Genomic DNA, 17,440 nt, shown 5'->3' with positions numbered 1-17,440 from the left:
ATTAAAAATAACTGGCTTTGTCACATCCCTGCATAGCAGAACAAGCAGCACTCGCTCTGCCCATGGGCCACTAGATGTCAGCAGAGGCCAGGATTGATGGGAGAGGCAATGGGTAGGCCTGCGGCGCCCTTCAAATCAGGGTCTGAGAACACCCCTGCCAGGGGGCTGCTGTTTTGGCTTGGCGGGGGCTTAGATCCAGGGCTTGAGGCAGGGTATGGGGAGGGGGCGGACCGAGCTCCACTGCAGATCTGCGAAGCAAGGATGCGTCTAACAGCCAGGCAGTGACTCCAGCGCATCTGCAAAAGCAGCATTTGCCCAGAGCACGTCCCACCCCACATCACACCCCCCTCTACAAACTCTTCAGCTGTTTGCTACAGAGGCCAGGCTGAGGGGCAGAGAGAGCAACAATGTGTAGGACACTGAAACAACCCTGTAGTAGTTCCTACATTCTGCCTCTAAGGGGCGCCAAATACCCACGTGTGAAAAATACGGGAGCAAACCAGCTCCGGTACTGGTTTGGCAATTCGGGCCCCAAACTCGCAGCAGTGAGAGAAGGAGCTTGGTGGAAATTTTCTACTGAACTTGTTATTTCTTTAGAAAAAAAATGCAGCTTTATTACAGCCAAAATTGTTTGAGGGAATGGGTGGAGTTTGACACAAAGAAAGAACAACATTTGGAAGTGGTTTGGGAAGAACTGGAGTATGTCCCGTTTCAGTGTTTCTGGGGCAGGGGTTGGTGCAAAAGAACTTTTCATTTAGCAGTGAGTTAACTTCACCTGAAAAAACAAACTTTTAAAAAGATAAAACCTAAAGATTTTAAAAAAAAAAAATATTGAAACAACATTTTTGGACTGAACCAATTGGATTTTTTTTTGGCTGATCAACTTGTGGAGGGGAAAAATAATAATAATAAAAAAACAAAGGATTACAACTGTCCTTCTCTGTTTGGGACAGGAACATTTTCCAAGAATCTTGTGAAACAAGAAAACAATCTTCCACCCACCTCTAGGAGAAAGTTTGTTCACGGAGGAGGAGGAGGAGTGGGGAATGGATCCAGGGAGCGTTGTGGGAGAAGAAATGAGATCACAGAGATAAAAAAACCTCTTTTTTTTCCCAGCGTAAACTTTGCTTGTATTGAAGACTCGAGCAGAACAGCTTGGGCTACTGCACAAAGACCCAGAAAGAGAGGAGCTGACAAACAAGGCTGACGCTACCCAGGTTAGGCCACTGACCCAGCTGAAGGGAAGGTGAACCTGGACAGCAGGTGAAAAACAAACTGGAAATTATTTCAATTCTAGCAGAATCAGGGATCATTAACTGTAGAAGGTAAGACATTGGGACATATGGCTTTTAAATGGGCAGCAGGTTATTTCACTGATGTGTCACAGGAAAGCTAATGCACTGGGGGGCTGTTCTGGATGGATGGGACATGTCTCTGGTTTACCAGCACTTGTTTTCCAAACTCCATTTATTCAGTGATCACAACCCAGTGCTGTCCCTCCCCCCCACACCTGGCAGTCTTCTCACCTTCAAATCTAGGATAGCTAAGGTGGCTGTCCCCACACCTTCAGCATCTGAGGCATCCAGGGGACAAACCTAGAAAAGGATGCAGAGAACTGTCCCAGCGGATCACACATTCTCTTCCCAAAGTGCTCTCTCCTCCCCAGTCCTCAGCCTCACCCACTCACTGGCTCAGCCCTTTCCTTTCTCACTGAAGCTCTTGGCAGTTGACAGACTAAAGATGGCCCAGCGGCACACACACTTTTACTTGGAAACATTAGTTTCTTCCATGGTGGTGCAACACTTGTTCCTGTTAACATCTGGGCTGCAATAACATCTGGGTGAGGTAATGCTCCAGAAATCCTACTGAAGTGACAACAGAAAGGTATAATAATACATCCAGAGTCAAAAGTTAGGTGCCAAGCTGGGGCGCACAACTGTTGTGGGGCTACCTTCAGGTGCTCCTCTGAGCTACCTGAACAGACCTTCAGGAGGTCTCCAATGTCTCTTTCAAGGGAAATGCTTTCACTGCCAAGTTCTGGCACTGAGATAAAATGCCTTGCTCATTCTCCCAACATGGAAACATGGAGATCCGGGCATCTCTCCAGGCAGAAGGGGCTGGTGTCGGATTTTCAGCTCTCCACAGGACGTCAGCAAGTGAAGAGCAGGCGAATATCCATAAGCTCCCCCAGGAAACCTGCAGACCTTCAAGCACGTTGACTGCGTGTCTGGGGACAGCATACCCACCTTGCTCAAAGAGCAGGCTGAGGATTATCAGAGGCTGGACTGAAAACGTGCCAGACATTTCCACCTTTCCTGCCCTGCTGCTCAGTCATCTTCCCCATTCCCCTGTAATAACTACTCTTCACTAAGGATTGAAACACCAAGTCCATGTGCTCAATGATTCAGGTGTTGAGGCGAGAGCTCCTTTGGGAGTTAACCCTTTAGCAACCAGGACTCAGTGACAGGGGAGGGCATCACATAGTCTTTTATAGCTTGCAGTAACAGGGGTGCAGAGAACCAAGCCTTTGCTGTTCTTGCCAAAAGACCACAGTGCTCTGTCTAGCTGACAAAAACATCCTGTATCCTCAACCCCTGCAGTTACTGTGGACCTTGCCCATGGAGGCCCCATTTCAGCAATGAACCAGATAAGGCCACTTACTTTAAAGGAAGACGTGAAGGTCCTGCTGGGGAGATGCTTCCAGCTAGAGAATGGATGTCTTGCTTATCCATAAAGATTCATCTGGGCCGCTGGTAACCTATGTTTCCATGGCACTGGCACAGCAAAGTGCTTTGTGCTGATCTGCATGGATGGCCTTTGCCAGTGAAAGGTGAAGTGATTCCCAACAGCTGAACAGGAAGATTGTGAGCACAGCTCCCCTCCTGGAGCACCGCATCCTAGGAGTTGTAGGTTCTGGGGGTAATGCCTTGACTCCTTCCTGCGGGGTACCACCTCTGCCTGAATGACACCTCCCACAATCGCATGCATTCTGCTTTCAGACCAAGTTAGAAGGGGCCTCCTGCAAGCCATGGAGCTTTCTCAAAATCAGAGTTTTGCAGAAGCCTGGCTTTAGTGCTCATTCCACCCAGGGCCTTTCTGCTGTGACTGCCTAGGGTGGACATAGCTTTGCAGTGCGGTTGTTTGTTTGCTTGCACTAGGAGTGAGCATCATTAACCAGGTTCCCCACAGATTTCCCAAGGACTACATGGCAATTCCTGAACTGGTTGGGTCAAATGACTGATCTGGGTCAGGAAAGTCACTCCCTACACTCCCAGCTCTCCCATCCCACCCTTGTTTTCCACTCTGGCATAGATCATGAGAAAGATCTTGGGCAAGTGACTTCATCTCCTTGTTTCCCTTCGGTAACACAGGAGAGCAGGAGGGAGGATTCATACATTAGAAGACAGTAAGGTGCTTGCATACTAAGGTAAGCAGGGTAATATCTGAAGGGAAGTGGCCAAGCCCCCATACACAGCAACAACCTGATGTCAGGGTCATGGAGATACTGGACAAAAAGAAAGGAAACAGAGAGGAAGGGGATTAGAAAGATGACATCCCTCCACCCCCGCCCACCGTATTGGAAAGAAACTAAAAAACAAGAGGCAATTGATTATTGCCCTGCCTATGGATCAGTCAGGTATACACAGGATTACAGGCAGGTTTCCAATTATGGGACTGGTAGAGGGCTTTACTCAAATGCTAAATGGTTATGAAATGGCTCAGTGCATTTTACAGACTTCAGCAGGGCCTCTTCACACCCACCTGAGAACACCCAAGTCACAACACAGTCTTAATAGTTGAGGTCTTTATTTAAATTTTTTTTATATACAGTAAAAGTGTCGCAGATGTATCTGTGACGATCGGACAAGACAAATGTAAATCTCTCTCAACAATTAGCAGCTTAAGATCTATAAACTACAGTGTTACGTTCACAAGTGTCATTTCTGTACTTTTCAACCCGTGCAAGTGAGTTTTGCTGTTTATTTTTTTTCTTACACTTTTAAAAACCACACTTACAGCTAAGTCAATTGCCTACAACGATTCCACCTGGCATACACAAACACAGACACACAGGGTTTTCAACTTGTAGCCGCATTCAGAATTCACTTAAAACTGGCAAAGCCGTCCAATCTCAAAAAGACCCCTTTGTAGCTTGGCTTCTTTTTTTGTTATACTGCTGCTTTTTTGTTTAAAAGAAAATGAACATTTTCCCAAAGCTGAAAGACAGTGTCTCTTCTGGCCTTGTGCAACATGTACAGAACTCAATATTTAATTTGATCAGACCAAGTATACTCACTAGATTGGGGAAAAAAAAAACCAATAAAGTAATTGCCGTGAGCATGCTCAGCATCATTAAACTAATGAGACTGAGGGGAAGGTGAATTTGATGAACTTGTCTAAAAATTATAACTTTTCTGCTTTAAGTCTCCCTCCCCAACTTCTTAATTGAGAGGAGACTGGGAAAAGAGATGAACTTCATGTGAACCATGGAATTCACTGAAAGGTCTTCTCCTCTTTGACCAAAAATTGGTACATGACATGCTTCCCTTCTTTATATGCCCCGCTGATATGTGCTTAACAATATGCAAGCATTCCAGAATTGCTCCAATTCCAAACTGGAAATGTTCCAGGAAACATTCTGCAACTCAGAGGCAGTCACACAATCTACCAGACATCAGAAAAGGCTCACGCACATGCACACTCATGGCAGATACTTGTCTTCTACAAGTCATCCAGGAATGCTTCATCTTAAAGAGAACGAGCACAACCACTTACAAGAAAAGGGAGCTCTGAAGCTCGCATCACATTTCCAACAGTGTAAATCATTGTTAAAAGTATTAGAGGTTCATCACAGACCTTCAGATTGAAGGGAGTGTGCGTGGAAATAACCATTTGGCTAAAGAAAAAGGCAACTCACATATGGTAGTTGCGTTAGGATATTAAAAGTGGATGCAGCATCATAAATGGCATTAACTGCAGACAACTTTTTGGAATGGAAAACTGTCGAGAGAGAGAGAGACACACAGACAGACAGACATTGTCCAGGGCCAAATAACTGGCCTTCACAAAACAGTTTTAAGGTGAAGAGTTTCTATGAAGCCCATTCCTTCTGGGAAATGCAGGTATTGTTTTCTAAAGAAGATTAACACAGTCAAAGTGCAGAAATCAAATTAGGATACACAGGAGATAAAAAGGGGACAAATACTTCCTTCAAATATTATTAAAATATGGAGTTGAGTGTAAAAATCTGTTGGCTTTCAACTCATGCCAACAGCTTTGATCATGTACTAAACCTACTGCAAACTGTTACAGTGGGCGCATCTACACAAGTAGCTGAAAAAATACTGTACAGTAGTGCATCACAGTACAGATAGTGCTAATACACTACTGCACAGTATTATTAGGCTGCTGCACTACTGTGCATCACTTAAAAGATGTTCGCAGGTGCTACTCTGCAGTAACTCTGGTTATTGTGCATTTATTTAGTACTTGCTAATACAAGTACTAAATAAATGCATGGTAATGACTCTACAGTAGCACCTTGCATAGATACGCCCTGTGCAACCAAAACTATAGAGATGCTAAGACTGCTTTGCAGAAACAGAGGTAAGAGAGCTCTTAGGCGACATACCAGCAGTTTATTACTGTGATTTTCCTACTTCTGTTTCTGAGGAAACCCAACAGGAAAGGAGAATCAATCACGTGAATGAATGAAAACAGATTAGATCTCTTTTTTACCAACCAGATAAGGATGGTGACGCCAATGGGTTAACCTTAGCTGGTGATTGCGATCTAAGAGGGCAATGTTATATAATCCATGCTCCATTTTCAGCTCTGTGGAAATAATAATGCTTATTTTTGGCTCAAGTCAGCTGCAATTGGCAATTTATTTTTTAACAAGGACAGGAACGGATTAGTCCACAATGGCATAGTGAGGTGGCTGGAATAATCGTGGGATACCTGAGTTTAAAGACAGCTGCAGCTAGGGAAATGATATGTTGAATCTCTGAAGGAGGAAGATGACAGCTTGGAAACTGGAGGTCTTTCTTCAGCAACTAGAAGAGTAAGACCTTCTTCCCGGCTGAGAAGGAGGTGCCAGCCTAGTTCTGGGGAATTTCCCTGGGCCTGGTGTTTACACAATAGCACAAATCCCTACACTTCCTATTACGTAGCACTCTAGGTCACTTGAGCGTTGTTTAGTTCCTACGTGGAACTTAGGCCAAGTAAAAAGGAAAACAAGGAGCCTGACCAAATACTGCAAATGGTGTGAAAGAATCTACTGGATTATCCATTTTTTGATTTCCCTGGGATGGAACTAAGAACAGGACTTATTATAGTAGAAGCAGATGCTCAGCCAGAAGGAAAAGCAGAGCGAAGCCAGAGTCCTTAGATATGAAGCCCTGCCTGTAACAACGAGCAACTGCAAAACATAGTGCGGAGACAGGAGTTGCATCCGTCACTGACATTTCTTCTAGTGCTCTGACACAGCATCTGTCTTAAGTACTTGCCTTCCCAACTAGAGAAAAAGGGGAGTCTCTCTGTGCCATGCTCAATGGATACACACAGCATAAAAAGGTGTCCTCTAAACAAAGACAGATGATCTTAGAGAGATGGTGGATGGAAAGGGTGGGGGGGTGGAACAACTTTGGTTTCAGTTATCAGGGATTTATTTAAAAATAAATCTTCAGGGATATTTATGACAGAATCACTCTTCTGAATGAACTTTTTTTTTTTTCTTATTTCTTTCCATTAAAAAAACCCTGTCTTTTCCCAAATGGGATGAAAAGAAATTGTTTGCTTGTACTTTAACTACTGTGAGGCCAAGAGTGACAGATTTGGGAAAGAGAAACCTGACACCTTTTCTCTTCCACACCCACCAGAGAGGAGAAAGGAGAGAGAAGCGTGTAACAAAAAAATGTGTGGGAAAGGCGGATGTTGATCATGATGCTGCATCCGCAAGCACGGGAGGACAGAGAAATGGCATGTCAACAGCACTGCATTCCAGCAGACAGGCTCTCACTAGAAACTCCTTCCTGCCCTCTTCAAAACTGTTTCAGGACAAGACGGCTCACAATTATTCACGCATTTCTTCATTTAAAAACATCACTTCTTTATTTAAAAGGAAAAAACGACCCCCCCAACCCCTTCCAAAAAAACCCCCAATAATAATAATAATAATTATAATAATAATAATTATAATAAAAAATCCTATTAGAAACAATAAGGAAGCACTGAGAGTTTGAGTATTACACTCTTCAAGTATGCTGTTCGAATTTTTTTAAATCTGTGAATATACATATATAAAAAAACCTTAAAAGTGCGACCAAGGGCTCCTGCTTAAAGATAAGTATTTAAAGGGCTACTTCAAAATACTGTAGTACAACTGTGCAGTTACTGTGTACGGCATAACGCTTCCACTTCGTATACTTAGCAAAAGGTAACCGGCCTCACAGAAAATTATTGTACGTCATATTAGCACAAATGGCCGACCCAGGAGCTGAGCTAGGGGGAGGGATCCATGTGTTTGGTTTTTCTTCCCCCTCCTTAAGGAAAAAAACACCCTGAACCCATACATTCGGACATGGAATGTGAGCAGGCTTCACAGTAAAGATTAGCATTGCAGGTTCGCTGTGGTACCATCACACAAGGCTGTGCACTAGATTAATCTTGGCTATTTAAGCTAACCGTGTTCTCCTCTTCCTAACCAAGTTTAGTACAGTAGTTCAAACCATAATTTAAATTGCCCATTGGTGTGCTCCACATTTGTGTATTTTCACTGTATTCTTTTGTACGCTAAAGAATCTGAAGATTTGCATCCAAAGAGAACCATGCTACATAAAAATTATCCAGGATTCTCGCCAAAAAGAGTTCTTGAATAAAATCTAAAAAATACTATTGCAATGCGTCTCGCAGAGAAAAACGTTATTCTAAATGTAAACAAATTCACTCGGACACTTTAAAACTTCAGCAGCGTCGGTGCTGACTAATCTTTGCGACGCTCATCCACCAGCAAGTGCTGGGATGTGTGGGGCAATGCAGCCAATGCCTCGTGCCATCATCTGGGAGGCAGCAAGAACCGTTCCAAGTAGCTAGTGATGCCATCCCAGTGCTTCCACAGAAGAGCAATGAAAACCACTATAAATAAAGTGCTGAACGTCCTATTGCGAGTTTTCATGAGGGGGACAACGCAGTTGGCCACGGTGGAGACGAAGACTAGGAGAACAGCCATGACAGCCAGGAGGATGTTGATGAATTTACCCAGCAGGTTCCTGGCAGTGGCGTTCTCCAGCCCCTCTAACTGCACCACTTGCTGCTGTTGCTGCTGAAGCTCCATCTTGGAAATCCTGGTCTGACAGGCTTCGAGGGCCTCCTGTTGGGAAGAAGGGAACAGTCATGTTTTCAGTACTCGCAGGGCAGGCTATTACACCTCAGCAGTGTTTTGAGACTACAAGTCATCATGTGGCTGCATTCCTCAGGCCTTGTACACCTGCTGCAGGATGTGAGTCACCCAGACAGATTTCATATCCTGCGGCAGTAGGAAAGGAGCCCAGGCCAGTTCCCACGGAGTCTTGAATCTTTCACTTACTGGGAACTGTAGGTTGCAACAAAGTATGCAACAACTCTCAATTCTTGATTTCCATTGGTGCTAATGAGAGGGATGTGCGAGGGGTCAGGGCAATGTCAGTCTTCTGTCCAACTATGGAAAAGAAATGCATGTTGGGGGTGTCACGAGGATGGCCTGCTTCGCTGTATCCTGTACTGGTCACATTAGAGTGCATCATTCCTCTTCTCAAGTTGGGAATAGTTTGACACCTAGGTGTCTGACCCTGAAAGGAGAACTTACTGAGGGCCTGGGGCCTTCAACAACTGAGGGCCTTTTCCTCTCTCAGGACAGTGGAAGAACCCCTCATTTAGGCCAAAATGAAATTTGAGGTCAAGTACCTTGCCTTGCTGGGCAGACCAGAGAGCAGCCACTAGTGCAGCCACCTGGAAAAATGGATTCTGATTACAACTTTATTGTTTGATCCCTATTCTCTAGAACGTGAATTAGAAATGCCACTTCCCATTTATCCAAGTTAACCACAGCTCTCTGCTATGCAGGGAAACTCCCAGAGTGGCACTGCAGGATCGATTTGACTGGAGCATGAGAAATGCTCCAAAAATGGAAGCTGAAAAAAGGTTACTGATCAATCCCAACCTCAGTTTAACCTTTCAGCCCTGGTTCAACTAAAAGGTGTGTGCAATACAGGCACTGCAGTACACTCAAAAAGTGGCAGCCTGATGCATATCCTAGCAAGGGCCATGACACTGCCGCCCTCAAACATTTATCTAACATAATAAAGGTCATTGGTACATCTTGCATTTACCTGCCGCTACAGAAAACTCCAATCAGGCTGTGGAGGTCAAGAGAGCTTGGGGACTTTCCCATAAAGAACAATACTTGACAGCTTTAGGCAAAACCAATTAGCAGGAAACCTGAAAGGACGATAGCCTGGCCAGCCCCACAGCCCAGTCTAGAGGCATAACCAAAAGGAAAGCACCTGGCAAAAAACTCTTCAGTGAGAAGGCAAAGAGAAAGCTCTCTGACCTAAAATTCTCAGCGCGCGCTATAAATACTGCAAGTCATCTCAGCAGAACAGAGAAGCCTGCTTAAACTAACACAACAAGGATTTAAAATAGATTATGGGTCTGTTCCTAACTGGGCCTTCATAAGGTTTAGTCAAATCCCAGGTATTTTTACAGATCTGTCTCTGTAAAAACCCCTCCAACTCTTCAAATCCCTGCTTTCAAAGCCTATTGGATTTTAGATACTTTGCATACCGAGGGCAACTTTTCTCTTAAAAATAGCTCTTTATTTGGGCACAAACAGCAGAATGGATTGTTTCCTGCCTGGACACAGAGGATGCACAAAGCCAGCTACTGTTTTTCCATCAAAACATTTCTGTCAATTGCTCTAAAATGAGTGAGACACACACAAATCCTGCAATCAGTCTCCTGGAAATACTGCCGTAAAAGCCTCATATGCTTATGTCCCAGTCTAATAGTTCCCAACGCTTGCACAAAAGCCTATGATATAGCCACTACCAAAGATGGAAAAATGCTCCCACTTGATTTTACCCTGCAAAAACAAATCCCACTGTGGGACAGCTGACAGGCTCCTCTGAACAGACATAGACAGCTTTGCCGGTATAGCTAGCAAACACACACTGGCTTCCCTTGCCTCAGGACTGAACTAGAGAAACAACTGTAAGAACTAATGACAGATCAAGACCACTTGGAAGGTCTACACAACTATTCCGGAAAAGCAAGGGCTAATATACAAACATGGACTCAAGAAAACATTTCAGAGGCAGGGGGAACTGCTATTGCCATCCTGTCCTTTGACAAGGAGGTGACCTACTCGCTTTTTTCACCAACCTGGATGTCTCGGGCTCGCTCATAAGACTGATAGGCAATTTTCTCCTCCATGCTGGCCAGCTCCTGCTTTAGATTGAGGATCTCGTTCTGGTGGAGCTCTGTCAAATCATTCAGCTGCTCTTCAAGTCGTTCACATCTAGAAATGAGAAATGTCAAAGGAGGGGGTATGTTAATGAGAATGGGCCAGCAGAACTACATCAACAATCTCAAGGTGAATGGTCGAGGTGTTTTTCAAATCAGCATGACCAGCAGCATTAAAATGCTTTGCGTGTCCCTAGCCCTTCTGCTCAATCTCAGTAAACTAGGCCTCCTCACTGTGGGAGAGGTAATAAGCCCTACCTGTGAGATAGGAAAAGGTAGATAATTTGGGGGACATGAGCACAGAGGTGCTAAAGACCTCGTCCACAGTAACACATAGGAAATCAAGGACAGAGAGTTAGGAAGATAATTCGTATCACCTTCCTCCACCTCGTGTGCGTTAAACCACCAAGCTGAGCTCCCGCCAAGCACCAAACAACAGGTATTTTCAGTTCCACTTGAATCAGCAACAGGCAAGAAAATGATACAGTAATTAGATGACCGATCTCTCAGGCAGACAGAGAATGTGACGGTCTTGTCTAGTATTGCCTCATTATGTGGAAAGGTCACCTGGATGGAGTTTGGTTTTTTTAACCTTTACCTCTGTGAATGGTTCAGTCCAATTCACAAAATTACCATGTTCTGTTATTTATGACAAAAGCACATTAATCATGTGCCTACAGGCTCATTTCTTTAGCTTTCTAGGGGTGAGTGGACCGCACGTGATCCTTACTTCAGGGACAAAGATTTGAAGCATAAGGATTCTTTTTAGGGTGAAGAAAAAAACCTCTTATTTTATTAACAGTGCTTCAGGTAACTGCTCAGTGCTAATTCTATAAAGTCATTTTAACATTGTCAAATATGTCTCCACACAGCTTCTTCATCCAAGGATCTCCAAGTGCTTTTACAAGCAATGAGGTTTCAACACCCCCTCAAAACTGGTTAAATATTTATACAGTTTGTTAGCCTCTCTGTACTTCAGTTTACTTAAGAGACTAGTCCAAGTGTCTAGATATAGTAAATTAGGCACTGTCTAGATTAAAGGATCCTCCTGTTTGTTCAGCTACAAGTGGTAGCTTTGGTGGGTACCCGAGCGCAGACCCGGCTACTGCTGCTGTTGGCGTTTCACCACCACGTTATCTAACCTTATTCAAAACCAATCTTAAAGAACATGGCAAAAATGTCAGTGACCTTTTTCAGTTAGGCTCTCACCATTTGTACCAACAATGCTAACAAACCACTGAAAAATCTGGAGGGAAAAACTAAAACCAAGACTCATCTTGTTTTAAGTCCAATTCTTCTCTGGTTCCATAGAAATAAATGTACAGGAAACAATCCTCAACTATTAGCCTTCATTTGAACAGCTAATGTTTAAATAGACACAAGACAAAGTACAAATCCTATATTTTTCTTGCAGAGTTACTTGATGTTTTCCAAGCGACTGGCTGACAATCTTAGTTCCTAGACCTGAGCTTTCTTTAATGTGCATTTTGTTTTCATTGAAAAAAAATAAGAGAATGAATATTTACTACAGAGCAGCGCTTTACTTGTCCATTCTTTGATGATTGTTTCAGCTATGAACTACAAAAGAGGTGGCATGTCAGACTGTGAAACAGCAGCAATCAACTTGGCCATCCAGTTGCGTTGAAAAAGGACATCACTAACTGATGCTGTTCATTCCCAAAACTTCCAAAGCATCTCTGCAATTAAGACAGAGTGTGGGATGCAGCTAAGGGCAAAAAAACCCAACCCAAACCAAAAAAAAACAGACTCCATGTGTCAGCACTAGGAAATCAAACTATGTGATGGCCGACCAGCTATTTAATATAGCCATTTGTTATCCTACTTCCCCCTCCAGATCCCGGATTCAAAAAGATTCTTAATAAAAACCTGCCAGCAACCAAAGCACAGTTCAGAACTAAACCTACAAAAAGTGCTACTCGCAGCATAAAGATTAGAGGGAAAACAGTCAATATGTTACATACATACATACATACATACATGTCAATACATTTCAAATCTAACTTTTCCAAGAATTTATTATTACACCCAAGGGACTTGCATGTTCATGAAAATAGCGTGATTATGTCTTTATCCCTATCCCCACAGTCTCCATAATACAGCAGCTGCCAAGAAGCTTGAATCCTGTTCTGTTACAGCAAAAAACGGATTTGGATAACTTCAGTACATACTTCAATCTACAGGAAACATAAGGACACTCTTCAAATCTGCAAATTAAAGAATTTGGGCATAACACAGATTAGAGCAAGGAAGCTGGCACAGTGCCTCCCAGGGCCAGGAATGCTGGCTAGGGCTGCTGGTTTATTCCACAGTCACCAATAACTTCACCCCACTTGCCTGGCCACAAAGGCTGCTTGCCCCATTACATCAGCCAGCCAGCCACAGCTTGTGCAGACTGACTTGAGCCCATACCACAACTCAACATTTGTCAGTACAGAGAGATTTCCTATTTACTTTTGGGTATTAAGTTTAGTTTGTCTTCTTTTTACTCTTTATTTTAACATCTATGAGTTCAAAGAATTAAAGAGATTGGAGGGTTTTTTGGTCTATCATATTTGAGGAGATGAAAAGTTGGTTTTGTGATAAAGTACAGGATTGGAAGGCAGGTTTTTGAGGAAAAAAGTGGGACAGTTTAGATTAGGCACGATTACCACAGCAAATGACATCAAAACAGAAAAGATAAAACCTCTGTAAAGAGAGGCCAGTGCTATGCACACACACACCACATGTGAGAGAGTGACACCACACATACAGCCACCTGTGTAATGCGGCCACGTGATAATCTGCATTCACCGGGCACCTGTAAGTGTTTCACCTGCTCACAACCAGCTCTGTTTGGGCTATTTAACATTCCTAACCTCTGAGCAGATCCTGACAGCTGGCATGCCTTTTACCTGCTGAGCATAAAATGTCCCGTTCCCCCACCCCCGTTCAAATGTGCATGGTCCCCTCCAAATTAAACAGGTTGAAATTGAGAGGAACTGTAGGATGAGATGTTTTCAGTAATGGAGGACTGACCAACCCAGCCCAGGTAGGAATAACATCCCATGACACCAAGGATGGACATTACCCTCTCTTTTAGTGGGTGCAATTCAGGTGTCCAGTCCTGGCAAGTTCTGCGATAAAGAACTTCAAACAACAATGCCATCACGTTTTCTAAACAAATTTGGGATTTCTAGAGTGCATGTGTTATATATTTGTTTCCCATTCCTTCTGAGGTCTGTTTAACTGGGGTAACAGTGCACAGCAACCTTGCAGCGGGACATGGAAAGAAACAGTGTCATTTTTAAGATGCCGATGTATTTTTAAACTAATACCTGCAAAATGTAAGCCCAACACCGAACACATAATAGCAGGGATGTTATCAGACATTTTATCAGCACTGAATGCCTTGCCCAGTCGGGCTGAATCAGCCCTTCCAAACTGATGCTGACAGATCTTTAAGCACACTGTGAAGCAAGCGGTAAATCTACCTTTCCACATGCACCTCTTGACAGGTATCTCATTTTTCACTGTACCCTTATCATAACTTGTTCACATAGTTCTTTTCACTTCATTGTCATCCAAGTACATTTCTTCTGCTAACTGGCTGCTTTCAACAGAAGAATGGCAGCTAAAAGCAACAAGATTTGCAATGTGTCAAAAGACATACCTTCATGGTACACAGAGGCGCACGGTGCTGCTCCAAAGACAGCATGTCCTGCTTTCTGTCCCGACACGTACTTTCAGCTCCAAGCAAAAGTGTCCACACCTGGGCATGAACATTTTAGTACCTGCTTGCCAGGGGATGATGATTTTTAAATGATGATGAGGTTTTTATTGCCCTGAACTCACTTATGCCACATGACACACCACTGAAAATCTGTCCTGACAGTTCTCTGCTTCAAAGGGTAACTGAGCAAGCAGTATTTTAAATAAAAAGGGTGCAATTAAAACAAGGTCCCATCCAAATATAACCACTAACTATCTGGATAAATTAAAGGTGTCAGGTGGTAGAGTTTTGCCCGATGGATCCCTTGCAACTCATCCTGTGAGATCTGACTACACTTTCCAATAATGTTGGTTTAAAAAGAAGCAACAAAAAAAAGGCAAGCCTCAAATTGGATCCATTCCAAACCTGTGAGCTCATACTTTCACTGTGTGAAAGCAGGTTTCTAATTGGACAAGAAATGTGAAAATACTCAGTGGGAACTTTATTTTGGTTTCTGGACAGCACAGAAAGTCCCTGCTGCTATCAGTAAGCAGCTGCCACCTTTCAAAGGGTGAGATAAGCAACAGGCTATTTTGGAGTTTGTTCCAAATTGGGAAAAAAAATACACAAAGACCGCAAAAACCCGAGACTAGGATCTTCCTTTCTCCGTGATTCAGCTCCAGGAGGAGTGGTTAAACTGTCTGGGGCCATATCAGCTAGCCAATGGGCAGGTAGCCTCTTGTACAGCCTTGGCACTGTGTCACTAGGACAGCTGGAACAACCTGCAGTGCAGGGGAGGGGGAAGGGAGGCAGATGCATGAAGAACTGGAGTGACTGCACTGGCAACTCCCCCAGAGCTACTTCGTACAAGAGAAGCCATGCTGAGTGATAGTCAAGAGCTGTATGGAGGGAGGGAACCAGGCAGGTCATGGAAAGCCCACAGGGTAGGCAACGGCGGGGAGACAGAAATGAAGTTGATGCAAAGCAGAGGCTCTGCACATGCACAAAAGGAGAAGACTCTGGATGCACACTGCACAGATTCAGTGGGGGAAAAAATAGTTAAGGAGCTCGTTCTCCCTTAAGGTACTAGGGCTGATGTGCTCCCAGGGCAGCAGCAGGCAGGTCTCACACTGCACGTTAGAACAGCTTCACATGCTGCTGGTTTCTGAAGGATTCCTAGAAACATCCAGTTCTGTCTAACATGAATCCCTGGCCTGATGAATCAAACCACAATCTCTTGGTTTCTCTCTTCCCCGAGAAACAGTTTTTCCGTAAGAGAAATACGGATAAGAATAGGCTAGCAGTTCTGTATCCCAGCACTGATTTCTTCTCTGTTCCTGGGCAAATTACTAAGATAGCTGTTTCAGTTTTCTCATCTTACAGGGACACTTGCTCTATCTCCAATGCATTTGAAAAAAAATCGACCAAATGATATCTTCAGTAATCAGAAATACTGCAAGCTAGTCCTGCTTTGCCATGAGTTAGTCCAAGGTCCTTGCAGATGATCAGATACTGCCATGTGCAGTTAACTGGTCATTTCTGAGGGGCTGTCCACATGTGGACGCTCAGCAAAATTTATCTGAACCAGGTACAAGTTATAATGGGAGTAGGCTAAACTAGGTAGAGCCATTTTCATTCTGAATGAGTGTGTCCACAAAAGGGGTTTGACTAATCCACCTTGAATTCACATCTTTATTTCATTTGGGGTGACCTTCCCAAGTCTTCTTGCTACCTTATTTTCTCCAGTCACTCTCAGATCCATGCATACTTAAAAACCAAAAGATGAGTCTTCTCAAAAGTTGGTTTCCTAAGCTGATTTTGGAGTATACCTTGTGCCCACTGCCCCACTGGAAGGTAAAAAGGTTTTTACCCTCTCTGTGAGGTTCATTAAACTGAATAAACTTTGAACTTTGTTAAACAATTTCAAAACAATGCAACGATCCCCTGGGGTTTCTAATGATGTATGTCAGCCTGTCATTTTGGCAGTGTTATAGTGTGTATGTGGTTCCATAACAGATGACAAATGAGAAGCCGAAGCAGTAACAAACAAGCAGACCCTCTCTCCAAGGTGGAACAGAAATCAGAGTCCACAACCCTGGTAAGGGACTGAGGTGAAAAGCACGTTGCTGGGCTGAGCTCTGGTGTCACTTTAAAGGCCTGATCACCCCAAAACAGGACTAGAAACTGACCCTAGCCTGGCTTGGGGATGCCAGGTTTGCAGACGCACCAAGCTCACCGTCTTTCACCAGATCACAGTAGCCCAAACCCTTCAGAACTCTTCCTGGACTGTAGCACCAACTTCTCTTGGTGAGCTGAGCACAGCAAGGGCTGCACTATACACCACAACCCCTGTGCCCTGCTGTGGAGCACAGCATGGCCAAGCCCAGGTCGCTCTGGACACCCTGACCCAAGTGTTGCTGAACATGGCGCACAGCCCCATAAACAATGCCTGCCTGCTGTCCTCCTACTCCACTCCCTCGTATTTCAAGAGGGAGGGCGCAGTTCCTGAATCCCATCGGGTTTGGGCAGTGGTGCCTGGATGGCTAGTAAGGACTGGCCTATACACAGCCACAAAAAAGGCTGGTGGGGATTAGTACAGGCTTCCCTATTTGATGGGAGGGCAAACTGTTCAGATGGAGAGAGAGGCTCTGGTAGGGGCAGCCTACCACAGATATAATGCATCCTAGATGGAGGAGTACAGGTTCGTTGTCTCTGTACCCCTGGGACTGGCTGGGGAAGGTGCTGCAAAAGAAATATCTATACACTATACACTAAAAGTATATGGAGCTCTGCTCTGATCCCCTCTGTCCCCCCTGCTGACAGCTTCTTTGTGGAGCTGAAGGCTCTAAGAGATGAGGAACTGCTGCCATTGAAGCAACTCCACCTTCCTGCTGCTTTCTGCCATGTGAGGAACGTTGGCTAGGTCAATACAGGCAAACTCTGTTTCCACAGCCATGTTCCTCCTGTGGCAGGTGTGCTGATGTAGCATGGAGTGGCTGCTAAGATTTGAGCTTCCTCTGTCACTGTGGAGCTGACAAGGGCTAAGACTTCTGGCCTTGGACTATACTGGCAGAGGACATCTTCAGGGAGAGCCCCTGGACATGTTGGGAGAAGGGCTAGATACTAAAGGGAGATGAGTCAGGTCTCTGCTCCCCACTTTTCTAGCCAGAAGCAGGTCTAGGCCAGCATGGACAGAGGGAGATGAATCAGGGCAGAGCCTGCATGTGCTCT

General features: G+C 44.3%; 1 protein-coding gene and 1 long non-coding RNA gene across 2 annotated transcripts in view; one reads left to right on the top strand and one right to left on the bottom strand.

The window, feature by feature from the left end:
• LOC112550392 overlaps positions 1–17,440 on the top strand; it is a 74,118-nt gene that overhangs the window by 26,698 nt on the left and 29,980 nt on the right. The window contains exon 2 of the long non-coding RNA XR_003094213.1: positions 1,117–1,325. This is a non-coding gene — a long non-coding RNA (uncharacterized LOC112550392). The remainder of the gene's footprint in view (positions 1–1,116; positions 1,326–17,440) is intronic.
• The window catches only part of TMCC1 (transmembrane and coiled-coil domain family 1), a 169,903-nt gene continuing 156,253 nt past the window's right edge, over positions 3,791–17,440 (bottom strand). Inside the window, 2 exon segments of the mRNA XM_014520195.2 lie at positions 3,791–8,371; positions 10,420–10,555. Coding sequence (XP_014375681.1) covers positions 8,057–8,371; positions 10,420–10,555 — 451 coding nt within the window. The 3' untranslated portion in view covers positions 3,791–8,056.

Source organism: Alligator sinensis, unplaced genomic scaffold, assembly GCF_000455745.1.
Source record: "Alligator sinensis unplaced genomic scaffold, ASM45574v1 scaffold451_1, whole genome shotgun sequence".
NCBI classification, from domain to species: Eukaryota; Metazoa; Chordata; order Crocodylia; family Alligatoridae; genus Alligator; species Alligator sinensis.
This window is presented reverse-complemented; position numbering and strand designations above follow the sequence as displayed.